At 52.7% G+C, this 12836-nt stretch overlaps 1 protein-coding gene across 3 annotated transcripts in view; it reads left to right on the plus strand.

Annotated features, from left to right (window-relative positions):
• Nucleotides 1-12836, plus strand: part of HDAC5 (histone deacetylase 5) — a 108266-nt gene that overhangs the window by 15506 nt on the left and 79924 nt on the right. For 2 of the 3 annotated variants that reach the window (XM_073325925.2, XM_073325930.2), the window contains exon 2: nucleotides 1381-1577. In XM_073325925.2, coding sequence (XP_073182026.2) covers nucleotides 1556-1577 — 22 coding nt within the window. In that variant the 5' untranslated portion in view covers nucleotides 1381-1555. The remainder of the gene's footprint in view (nucleotides 1-1380; nucleotides 1578-12836) is intronic. The other variant, XM_073325926.2, reaches the window with a different exon arrangement.

A 12836-nucleotide genomic window follows, 5' to 3' on the forward strand; every position in this document is an offset into this window, starting at 1 on the left:
GGGCAAGGGAGCCAGAGGCCTTGAATGGGGAAGCCGAGTGTAGGCTGCAGGTGGCAGAGCCGGGACTAAAACCGAGGTCTCTTGAGCCCTGGTCTGGCGCTCTACCCACTAGACGATGCTGCCTGCCTGCCTGCTTCCTCAGCTCTCCCCTGAAACAGCTGGCTTGCACTGGCAGGGCCCTCTCTGGCGCTGCACGGAAAAAGGGCTAGATCCTGCTGCTGTTGAAATCAAGGGAGGCTTGGATGCGGAGCAGGGCTTGGTCCTGGAACTGTGCAGATGGATTAGTCCTAAAGAAATGTTCGGAGTTAACAAATGACTTTCCATCATTGCTCTGGGTGCCTGATAATAATCATTTTTAAATCTCAAGCGCTTTCCATCTGTCAATCTCAAAGCACTTTACAAAGGAGGTCAGTATCACTATCCCTCAGATGGGGAAACTGAGGCACAGAGGGGCACCAACTTGTCCAAGGTTACCCAGCTGGTCAGTGGAAGGATGGTTTAGGTGCTAGGGCTCAGGAGGCCTGGTTCGCTTCGCAGGTCATTCATCTCTCTGTGCTCCCATTCCCCGTCTGTAAAACGGGATCATCGTGCTTCCTGTCTTGTCTATTTGGATTGTAAATGCTCTGGGCTGGGGGTTGTCTCTTGCCATGTCTGTCCAGCACCTGGCACAGTGGGGCCCTGATCTTGGTGGGTCATGGAGGTACCACTGGACTAGACTATCTGTAGAATTAGTGTCACTGCTTCCCCTTACCGGATGGAATCGGAACTGCTCATCTGTGTGTCAGAAGCCCTATACTGCTGATAGCTGGCGCTGCTTCCTCTAGCTCAGCCGGCCTGTGCAATGGGAAGAGGAGGATCCCAGCTCTTGCGGTCGAGTGCCGAGTGACCCCAACGTAGTCAGCGGTGGCTAGGGCTTGGTGACCTACCTGGCTTGCTTTGTGCAAGGCACCTGCTTGTACCTGGCCAGCTGGGTCAGTAGCTTTGTTTGCAGGCAGGAGCCCTGCTGTGCGCAATCCCACCGGCTCAGCTCTCTCCAGCTAGGCAGAGAGAGGAAGCTGTGATCGAGGGCCCCGTTCTCTCACTCGCAGCACCGCTGGCTCTTGCTCTCCACCAGTGCCAGGGGAGAATCGAGCCCCCCGGGCGACTGGGTCTGTAGGTAGACCGGTCTCTCTCCCACGTGCCCAGGGCTCCCCCAGTGGCAGATTCTGGGGTCCAGCTCAGTCTAGCCAGTTCTGGGGAGAAGCCCAACTCGCAGAAGGAGGCGGCCCATCACCCTGTCCTTTCTTCTGCAGGAAGGAGGGAGGGGAAAACTGGGGCGTCTTGCCTCGTAGCCCTGGAATTGGGAGGGGTGCGAAGCCTCTGACTGTTGTTGCTCTCCAGCAGGGATCCGCCGACGGGCCGGCCACGAGGGATGCCTGAGACCCTGGGCTGGCAATAGAACTGCAGCCAGCCACGGCTCCGGGGAACGCTGTCAGACGCCCGCCAACCCGCTTGCTTCCCAAAGACCCTTCGCCGACCGGTCTCTGGCCAGGACGCCGCCCGCCTACCGGACAACATGAACTCCCAGAACGAGTCAGGTGAGTGGGGAGCTCTGTCGGCTCCCTGCCCTGGGCTGGGACAGGGTTGCATTTGGTACTTGCAGCTCGTGGCTCTAAGGTGGGGGGAGGCAGGAGGTGGCCTTGAGGGGCCTGCTTTGAGTATGTGGTTTCCAGCTACTTGGAACCAAGGGCTCATTCGTGAGCAGGAATGGCTCTGCTGTAGACTCGCTTCCAGGCGGCTTTCTCTTAAACTCCCTGAGTCTTCACTCTGGGTGGTTGCTAAAGAGTGTGGGGGAGGGAATGTGTGTGTGTGTGAGGTGGCTGCTGCCCTCCACCCCAGAGGTGGCCGCATTTCAGCAGGTGCTCTAGAGACGTAGCTGTCAGGATCCGTAGCCCCCTCCTTGTGTGTGAATTAGCCTGTCGGGGCCAGCGAAGTTCTTTGGCCTAGGTCCAGATGAAAGGTGACTTGGGCGAGTCCCTGTTTGCACTTGCGTCGTTGGTTGCAGTGTAGTAACTGGGTTGGTCCCGGGCTATTAGGGGGACGAGGTGGGTGAGGTAGGATGAGCTCTGTGTAGCTCGAAAGCTGGTCTCTCTCGCGGACGGACACTGGGCCAATAAAAGATGTTCGCTAACCCGCCTTGGTCCTCTTGCATTGGTTATGTGAGCGGCTTGGCAGAAAGCGGTGGGAAACCAGATTCTCGGTCTTCTCCCCCTGCCGTCGGGCAGCCCACAGAACGGTTCTGACCTATACAGAGGGGGAGCTGGTCCCCCACCAGATGTCCACTTCCATGGGAACAGGCCCAGCACTGCAGCGGGGAAACCAGCGGGACGGGCTTAGGTTTGGGGGAACTGGCCTAATGGAGAGGCCGATTTGGCAGCAGCAGAAGTCAAGTTGGAGAGCGGATGTGACGGGGGTTTCCTGTTCGGGTGGTAAAGGGTTAAGGAGCAGAAAGGAGACAATTCCCTGTCACTTCAGCGGTGTGTGTTTGAGATGCTGCTCTCAGTAAATTCCACCCCGGAGCTCTGAACTGGTTAGTTTCCAGTTCCCAAAAGAGCAGGCCTTTGTCCCGCACTGTAGCCCAGCCGGGCCGGGGGGAACCGGGAGCTCGGTTCATCTCACGTCCATCACACTCAGTGTAAAGGGACGTCGCATCTCTGCTGCGGGCACTTCCCAGCCCAGGATCTTCCCTCTGCTGCTGGGAAGTTATAGGTTGACCTGAGGCTTGGTATAGTGCTATCTGGGGGCTGACCCATGGTGCCGGGCAGGCTGGCGTTGGTTCAGGCCTAGAGTATTGTCCCTGTTTTACCACTGAGGAAACGGAGACGCAGGGAGTGGGTAGTGACTTGCCGGCCAGTGTTTGAGCAGGGAAGAGAACCCAGGAGTCCTGTGCTTTCACCACGAGGTCACATGTCTCCTGTCCTCGTTGGCTGGCAAGGTCCCGTGTTGTGCTGACTTTCCGCGGAAGAGCAGGGAGGCCAGTGTGGTGTCAGAGGTTTGGGTTGGTGAAATCCTGCCCTGGACATACAGGTTCCCTGTGTCAGGACATCTCTGTCCCGGCGAGGTACCAAGGGACACGTCAGGTGTCCCTGCCAGGGATTGGGGGAGTGGGACAGACCCATTCAGTCTTCTGGTCCCTGCTCCTGCTGGCGCTCGATTGTTCCCCAGAACTTATGTGCTCAGAGGTGCTGAGCACCTAGAGGGCCCCAAGCCAATGAGAGCTGCAGTGGGCTCTGCTTATGGCAGGATTTGGCCCTGTATATATTTGATAAACCTCTTCACATTTTGGTCCTGGGCGGTTGCATTGTCAGCGCAGGCTGAGAATGGCACAGCACGTGTCTCCTATGACCGGGGGGGTGCCCGGGTGAAGGTTACATCCAGTGTTGATCTGCCAGGAACAGACTTCCACTTAGCTCTGTGGTTGAGAGATGTAGGCAGATGTGTTCGGGGCTCTGTTGGGATTTTGAGGTTCTTTGAGCTCTTTGCCGGGTGTACCTTGTATTGTAGCCATTTGGGTTGCTTGCTGCAGTGTGTGTGTGTGTGTGTCCCCTGCCCTCTACTGGGTGGAATTGTGAGTGCTTGACTGTGTGTCAGAAGAACTATACAGCAGAGAGCTTGTGAAGATTCCCCTTTGGCTCAAGTGGCAGGGACGCGGTGTTTCTCCAATGAGGAGCTGAGTTCTAGACCCCTCTGCTGCTGGGAAGTTACGGGTCGACCTGCAGCTTGGTGTCGTGCTAACCGGGGCTCTGGCCCATGGCTGGGGCCCTGGGACATTGTTGCAACCCAGATAATGGGGTATAGGAGGGGGGGCACTGCAGGACCTTGGCACGCAGTTCCCAGGCCCGGATCGCGGTGCCAGAGCCAGGCTGTTTAGCTGGCTAAGGAGGCTCGTTGGAAGTAATTTAATGACCTTTTTTTTTTAAAAAAAAAAAAAAAAAAAAAGCAGCAAGCTGTAAACAAAGGTTGCGAGGAGCGAGGTGGCAGCGAGCGGTCTCCTTGGCAACAGCACATTTGTGGGCATCGGCGCCCAGGCTGGGAGCAGGCCTCTCGGCGGTTCTGGAAGACGTGCCTGGAAAGCCGCTGCTGTGTTTGTTGCCGTTGAATTTGTGATCCCTGCAGGCCTAATTGATGCGTCTGGAAATGCTCAGGCCAGGGTGGGATGCTCCTTTTTTGTGCTTCTCCCTCTGCCCCCCTCCCATTCCCTCGGGCTGTTGCATTGTGCGGTAACCAAGCCGGAGGGGGGGAAGGCGGGGGGCTGATGGAGGGCTCGGGATGTGTTGCGGCTTGCTTGGGGCTAAGGAGCCTTTGCTTGCCCCTTGCTGGCATTTCCCATTTGCAAGTAGGGCCCTGCCCGACTCAGCTGAGGGCCGTGGCGTGCCGGGTGCTGTACCATGCAGTGTGGGAGACAGGTGCAGGGCCGACCCAGCAGGCCCCCGGGCTCCATTGCAGAGGAAATGTTCCGTACAACCCTGTGTGGTTTACCCGCCGGATGGGAAACTGACCAAGGATGGTCCTGTGGGACTCAGGATGGCTGGAGAAAATTCCTGCCTCTGCTACAGACCTTGGGGATGAGTGCCATACCCATTTTACAGATGGGGAACCGAGGCTCAGTCATGCCTGGGCATCTCAGACTAGGATCAAGGCTTTATGCTGCCAGGCACTAAGAATACCACTCGCTCCCTCCCCTACCGCTTTGTCTGGCTTGTCTCTAGATTATAGACTCCGTGGGTCCAGGACTGTCTCTTACTGTATGTTCATCCAGCGCCAGGCACAATGGTGCTCTGATCTCATTCAGGGCTCCTCGTGCTGCACTAATAATTTGATCTTTTCGCTTTCCCGTGTGCCTGGTCCTCCTGAGGGAGTGCTCGCTTAGTGAAATACAGAAGTGCTGAACTGCACTTAGTAGCTTGTGAAAACCCAATTCCCCCTGCTGTCGCCACCGAAGTAAGTTTATTTCATAGGAGAAATCAGGCCTGATTGGACTTTGTTTTTTTCTTCCTGTCGGACTAAGGCAGTGGGTATCAGTACCTGGACGAGCACCTGTATTGTGCCTTAAAACTCTGCAGCCAGGTGCTTAGAGGGAGGTGTTGGTGCGTGGCCCTGGGCATTACGTTCGGCAGACGGCAGTGCAATTGCTAACCAAGTTGGCATTTAAGTGGTCCTAATTAGGCTTTAAAGCTAACAGTCTGTGACTGGGGAAAGTTCACATGTCCCTGGGGGATGACGCTTTGGCCCTGGAAAGAGGCAAAAGGGACAATCGCTCACCACTCGTTTACTGTGTAAACCAGTGGTTCTCAGCCTTCCCAGCCTGCTGGACCCCTTGCAGGAGTCTGACTGGTCCTGCCTACCCCCGAGTTTCACCTCCCTTAAAAATGACTGGCTTGTGAAATCAGACCTAAAAACACTGAAGTGTCACAGCCCCACACTGTTACTGAACAACTGCTAACTTTCTCACTTTTACCCTATAATTATACTATAAATCCATTGGACTATAATTATGGTCCTTCCATTTCACTGTATAGTCTATAGAGCCCTATAAACAAGTCATCGTCTGGATGAAATGTTAGTTTGTACTGGCTTCATTAGTGCTTCTTACGTAGCCTGTTGTAAAACTGGGCAGATCTCTAGGTGAGCTGATGTTTCCCCCTTGGAAGACTGCTGTGTACTCCCAGGTGTATGCGTATCCCTGGTTGAGAACCACTGGAAGGGCACAACTGGAAGGGTTGCTGGGGTCGGGCAGCGGGATGGTATGGCCTGTAAAGTTCTCCCCCAACTTCGAGCTCCACCATGATTGCTGGTGAAAACGAGCAGTGGATGGGCTTGTAATTGGAGCTCTGACCTAGAATTCAAGAGAACTGGGTTCAATCTCAGCTCTGCCACAGACTTCTTGGGTGACGGTGAGTAAGTCGCTGGCCCTTTCTGTGCCTCAGTTCCCCAAACATAAAATGAGAGAAATCCTTCCTTTGTCTACGTCGACTGGCAGCTCCTTGGGGTAGAGACTCTCTGTACAGCAGCTTGAACAATAGGGCTTCCATAGGACAAACAAAAATACCGGTGAAACTGACATTGGATTGGCCATCATTAGGGTTCAGAGTCAACACAGCAGCAATCGCAGCTGGAAACCCAGCCGCAGCCAGCCAGGCAAGGTGACACTTGATGGGCCTGGTATTTTTAGAGTCAGGAGGTGGGAGGGGTGGGGTGGGGGTCAGCTTCTGGAATTCACAGGTTTCAGAGTAACAGCCATGTTAGTCTGTATTCGCAAAAAGAAAAGGAGGACTTGTGGCACCTTAGAGACTAACCAATTTATTTGAGCATAAGCTTTCGTGCAGCTCACTTCATCAGATGCATCCGATGAAGTGAGCTGTAGCTCACGAAAGCTTATGCTCAAATAAATTGGTTAGTCTCTAAGGTGCCACAAGTCCTCCTTTTGGAATTCACGGCGTCCATGGATTCTTATCGTCCTGGGTGGTGAGAAATCCAGATGGTACCAAGTGTCCCCAGCCCCTTCCTCCCTTCCAAAAACAGAGCAGGTTATATAAACGCTGCTGCTTGGCTCCTTTTCAGTTGTTGGGCTGCCTGCATTAAGGAAGTGTCATGCAATTGCTGCTGCATCTTCTCCAGTCCCCCGTAGGCTGAGCTCTCGTTGCCTTCCCTTCTCCTTCCTGGCTCTGGACTCCCTTCCCTGAGCGTCCTCGAAGAGCCCTGGGGCTAGTCGTAAGAAATTAATTAAGCCAGAAAGGGAAATGCGGCTTGTTCCCGCCTTGTGCTGTGTCACCCTAATGGGAAGAGGCACGCGCCCCAGCTCTCCGACCTCCTCAATTTCTTGGAGCCTGGTGGGCTGGTATCTCCTGTTGCTGATCTCTGGATGTAGCTGTTCCCTAAACCATCTAGGGTCCCCCACTGCACGAAGGACCTGATTCTCTAGGGCCCTGCACCTCAGATTCTTGATAGCACCAGAAGAGAATGGATACACACCGCTGCCATTGGGATTGGGTCGCGTTTCATACCCGCTTTGCAGTGGCGTAAATGACCCCGTGCAGGTTCAGAGCCATGGAGAATTGGGTCCTGGATATTTTCAGAGGGTTGCTTTGCACCTGGAAAGTTGGAGTCTGGATCTTCCTGTCATTTTTCACTAATTTAAAAAAAAAAAATTAACAAACAATGCAGGAAAGCCGTGGTCTAGTGCTTTGAGCATGTGGTTCTATGAATATCTGGCTCTTTTCTGCACTTTTCCTCCATAGATCTCAAAGTGCATTGCAAAGCAGCTCAGTATCACTATCCCCATTTTACAGATGGGGAAACTGAGGCACAGAGCAGGGAAGTGACTTACCCAAATTACCCAGTAGCACTGCTGGGATTAGATACCAGGTCTCCAGAGCCCCGGTCCAGTGCTCTGTCCTGAGTTCTAATCCTGTCTCTGCCACCGACTTGCTGTATGACCTTGAGTGCAAGTCATGTGTCAGTTTCCCCGTCGGTTAAGTGAGGATAATGGTTGGCCACCATTTTTAAGTGCTTTGAGATCAATGAATGAGAAGTGCCCAGTGTTTCACCAATGGATTTTGAAGCCAAGATTTAATAAAAGTGTACAAAGGAAGGTTCTTAATTCCGCAGTGAAGCCTCATGTTCAAGAGTGTGAAGCAGCCAGCTGCTCCCATTGGGGAGCTCACGTACATGGGGGCCTATATAGAGGCCCATGTGTCGGCACCCAGTTCTGAATGTTTGGTCCGAGTGTCTGATCCAATAGACATATGCAACCATTGATAGAAAAGAAGGTGGCTACTTGGCCTACTGGGCAAATCCTTGTTTGCCTTGATTAAAAAAAATAAAATAAAGAACGAGGAAATGAGACCCCGAGCGCCCTGTCCGTGTGGCCGAGGTTTTAGAAACCCAGCACTGGGAGCCATGTTCTGGTTCCCACAGCAACCCCAATCCTCCTGCAATGCCCAGAGATCAAGGCAGCGAAGTTCCTCGTTATAATTAGCAATAGAAAACCCTTAAAACACACACGCTGAGTCCCACTAAATCCAAGACAAATTCATAGTTGTAAAATGCCTGCTTTTCATTAGAGCATCGTCCATCCCGGGATCTGAAGGTGCTTTACCGATGTTAATTAAAGGCTTGTCTTAACCCTGGGAGGTATGTTAATCAGGATTATTCTCTGTTTGCGAATGGGGAAATTGAGGCAGAGAAGCACAATCACTTGGCTGAGGTCACGCCATAATGATTTCAGAGCAGAACACAGAACTTCTGACCCCTCCAGTCTCTGCTCTAATCACTTGGCCACACTTCCTCACTGTTCCCGTGACTCATCTGGCGAGAGAGTAAGTCACGCGGGAACTTTATTTTTTTTGGCGTTTAATCTTTGGCTATTTAGTGCTGAAATCTGCTTAAATAAGCGGCTCATGTGATCAGAGATTAGGCTTGTGTGTTCCTTCTGGAGCGGTTCCTGTTAATAGGAGATTGGTTCTATCACAGTTATTATGGAAGCACCTAGAAATCCTAGCCAAGACCGAGGCCCCATTGTGCGTCTGAGCTGTGTGCGTTACCTTATCCCCGCCTCCAAGACCGGATCCAAAGACAACTGGAAGTCGGTGGAAAGACTCCCATTGACTTTGGTGGAGTTTAGATCAGGCCCTTGTGGAAGACGGTGGCTGGTTTGCTGCTGGCCTGTCAGGATTGGGATTGTAGGGGAGGGATTCAACTGGTTGAAGAAATCAGGGGGTTGCAATGCTGGCCTGCCCAGGGTTCATTGGGGGTCTGATGGAAAATGAATTGATGTCCGTGCAAAGGGCTCTGTTGATTTCAGTGGGCTTTGGATAGACCCTCGTTTAATGGGAAGATGCTGCCCATGGAACGGTGCTGCCTGGCATGTCTCTGCTGAGCAGCGAATTCCTGCCTTACTGGCCCTCCCCTGGGAAGTCCAGGGGCAGTTGGCAGTGGGGTGAAAGCTGGGGGTTCAAACTGGTCCCTGTGTATGCTGGGTAAGGGTGGAAGGAAATCCTGTTCTCTACGTCACATCTTTCTGCTGCGGAGGGAGGCGTGGTCTGAACATGGCGTCAGAAGCCGAGGACTATTTGGTTCCAACCCCAGCCCTGCCACAGGCATAGTGTGATGTTGGGGGCAAGTCACTTCCATGCACTCTGCCTCAGTTTACCCCTCTGGACTAAGCTTAGTCCTTACCGCACAATGTGGGAAACCACTGGTGTTTGTAGGATGCTTGGGATCTAGGAAGTGCTCATGTAAGTGCTGGGTATTATGCTAGGAAGGGAACGGAGATGTCTTGGGGGGTAGGGAATGTAACTTATTTTTGTGATGTGCTTTTTCATAGTGCTTGAATTAAACCCCTTGTGCAGTCGGTAACTATTATATTGTCCCCATTTTACAGATGGGTCAGTAAAGGCACAGCTAGATGTCAGTGGTAAAGCAGGAAATAGACCCTACAGCTCCTGAGTCCCAGTGCAGGGCTTTAGCCACAAGATTTTCCTTCCAGCACGCTTTGGGTGATAGAGCATCTCTCCGTGGGTTTCCTGTTTCAATCAGGGCTGGCTAAGCTGTGACAGCCTGTCAGTGGAGAGGTGTTGGCATCTTGCTCTCAGCGGAAAGGCCAATAGACTTACAAGCTTCCCTGGCTCCTCTGATGTCAGAGGACCTCCTTGCTGGTTTTTCCCAGGTCTGAGCAGAGGCAGGGATGTATGCACTGCCTGTTTATAGCTGCCTCGTGGATTTCAGGTTTCACGCTGGTCATTATGTTTAGTATTAAGAATCTCCTTGGACTGGAGTATCTCTTGTTCCCCAGCTGAGGGAGACACTGCACTGCTCTGAGCTCCTAGGCTGAGTGACCCAGGTTGGATCGAAGAGGCGGATTTGAGTTTCGGGAAAGGATGCGTTTGTTCCAAAGCCAGGCGAGCCACCGGGAAAGAGAAGAAGAAAAGCACGTTGGAGAGTGCATTTAAATTCTAGAAAACCATTACAAATAAACACGGGAACAGCTAGCGACGGGCAAGAACCACAGCGCTGGGCCTGCTCCTTGCCCTTAGGATCAGAGCCCAGATTGCGACTGCTTGAGCCCGTCTCCAGAAACCGTTCTGGGGGGTGACTTGAAACAGGCCCAGTTAGCATGGCCTTGCAGCACCTTACCACCTTTAATCCTCCCAGCACCCCTGCCAGGCAGGGCAGGGCTCATCTCCCCCCCATTCCAGATGGGGCCCTTTGGCCCAGAGAGACTAAGGTGTGTCTACACAGCAAACAGCAGTGAGTCTCCGAGACCGGCTCAACAGGCTCCGAGGCATACGCTGCGTGACTTGCACCGGGAGCAGGGAACTGAACCTGCATCTCCAGGGTCCAGGCACCTTAATTACTGGAGGAAGGGCATCTGCACTGCAAGCAGAGGTGTGACCTAGATCAAAGCCAGTGGAAGTGTCTACACTGCGTTCTGTCACACACTGAGTGCAGGGTCGGCCTACCCGTCCAGCGTGAATCCTGGTTGCAGTGTGAGGGGTGAAGGGACCGGCCAACATCTCTCAAGAGTGCCAGCTCCGTTAGGAACCTGGCATGAGATGTTTCCGCAGCTCTCGCTGGTGTCGGTCGGACCTGTGGGTGCTCAGGCCCTTGGTGTCTCAGACTTTGTCTTCGCTAGCAACAGGGTGCTCCGGGGTGGATAAAGATTGAGGGTTTTTTTTAAAAATTTAAGTCAGATTTTTTGTTTGTTTGTTTAATTTATATTTTTTTCTTGTTTAAAATGAAATCTGACTTTAGTACAAAAGATAGTAAGGCCTAAACTCCTTACACACACACACACACACACACACACACACACACACACACACACTGTTTTGTGTGTGTGTAAGGAGTTTAGGCCTCACAGTGCATCAGGATGGTAACTGGAATTTAGTTACACTTACACACACACACACACACACACTGTTTTGTGTGTGTGTGTAACTAAATTCCAGTTACCATCCTGATGCACTGTGACACCAATTGTGAGCACAAAGTTAATGACCTAGGAAATAAGCAATATCTCACCATTATCAAGCATACGAAACATGTACAATTAATACGAATCTGAAAATGTGATGCAATATAACGACTTACATAAATGTGTCAGTAGTTACAGGGGACCCGCCTAGCCTGTGGAAAGATGGACCAAAGCTAGTGCAAAGGCTCTGGTTGTAAATCAGCGTGTTTTAATGGCTATTACAACCAGTGAGACGGCACCTTTCTTTAGCAAAGAACTGAAGTACAAATGGAAAAGTTGATTAAAATCAAGGCTTAAATTCTCATAGATTATTTCCTGGAGTCCCCCTTCCATGCCCCCCTCCCCCATTTGGGGTGTTGGGCTTCAGCTGTGATGTGAGGGTCTCGGGGCTTTAGCCCTGCGGGAATGGGGGGTGCTGGGGCTCGGGGCTTTAGCTCCACGCAGGGAGGGTGGCTCAGGGGCTCGGAGTTTCAGCCGCGGGGCCCCACGGACCTCCTGAAATCAGCTCGCGGTCCCCCCAGGGGTTTAAGATATTTGCCAGAGCTCCACTCTGAACAGTTCTGTTTGCATTTTAGCCCTGATTAAAATCAGTTATTTACGTTGAAAATCCGCTCCTGTGGGTGTGTTCCTAACTCAGGTGAAGACAAGGCAGTGTCACAACAAGTCACAACAGTTAGTGGGTTGATTTCAAGGCTGCAGGGGGTGGTGGGGAGCCACATGTGGAATGCAACCTGCTGACCAAGTGCAAAGAGTCCCCATTTCTTTCACTGAGCAGCCTGAACTGTGTTGGCTTGTTGAACAGAATCCCTGATTCACCGGGCCCGGCTTCCTTGGCACGCAGCCTTAGGAGCGGGGAGGGTTCGTGCAGCGGGGGCCCGTCATACGGTCCAGGCGGTGTTCCGAGGCTGGCTAATCCCTCTTGCTGTTGAGGCGGCAACGGGAAATGGCAGCCGGGTCACGGAGTGCCCGTGGCGAACTGGGGCCGGGCGTCGGCTCTGCAGCTGTGTCAGGCTCTGTGCTGTACCGGTCCCAGCCGAAATCCACCAGCCAGAGCTGCCCCTGGAGTCTGATTTCCCCACTGCCATGCACGCCTCGATGACGCCACCGGGTGAGAACGGGAGGAAATCCACAGGGGCTAGAAGTCACGAGAACTAAAAAGGCCGTGTAGGAGTCGCTCAAGGGAGTGGAGGGTAAAAACAGAGATGGGAGGAATTGGGATTGGGGCAGCTCAAGTTACCAGCTGGTAGGAATTCTCTGGGGACCTGAAGGAACAAGGGCACGGGATGCAGACCCCTGGGTGGAGGTGCTTATATTGGTTTAAAACTGGCTACCATACGTTTAGCTTGCCCTGGCCGGTTGAGATGCTAAGTCTGTGCATTGTCAGGGTCTTACCCCAGTTGGGGCGATGCTGCCCCAGACCTGGTTCATAGAATATCAGGGTTGGAAGGGACCTGAGGAGGTCATCTAGTCCAACCCCGTGCTCAAAGCAGGAACAATCCCCAATTTTTGCCCCATATCCCTAAATGGCCCCCTCAAGGATTGAACTCACAACCCTGGGTTAGCAGGCCAAAGCTCAAACCACTGAGCTATCCCTCCCTCCCTGGAGGAAGTCCATGGGGAACAAGGCCTTAGGTAGGGAGAGGGGGCAAAGTGAGGCTCCATACAAATCACGATTGGCTTCAAAACCAGAAGATTTTTTTTTTTCTTCCAAAAAATGAAAAAACATTTGGTTCTTTTTCTCTGTCGGCTTCCTGGGTTTGGAGCCTTCAAGAGTGTTTTATTGTCTAGCCTTTTTCCACAATCACGGGAGCTAGAAATGTAT

The sequence above is a fragment of the Lepidochelys kempii genome, chromosome 27 (assembly GCF_965140285.1).
Source record: "Lepidochelys kempii isolate rLepKem1 chromosome 27, rLepKem1.hap1, whole genome shotgun sequence".
Lineage (NCBI taxonomy): Eukaryota > Metazoa > Chordata > Testudines > Cheloniidae > Lepidochelys > Lepidochelys kempii.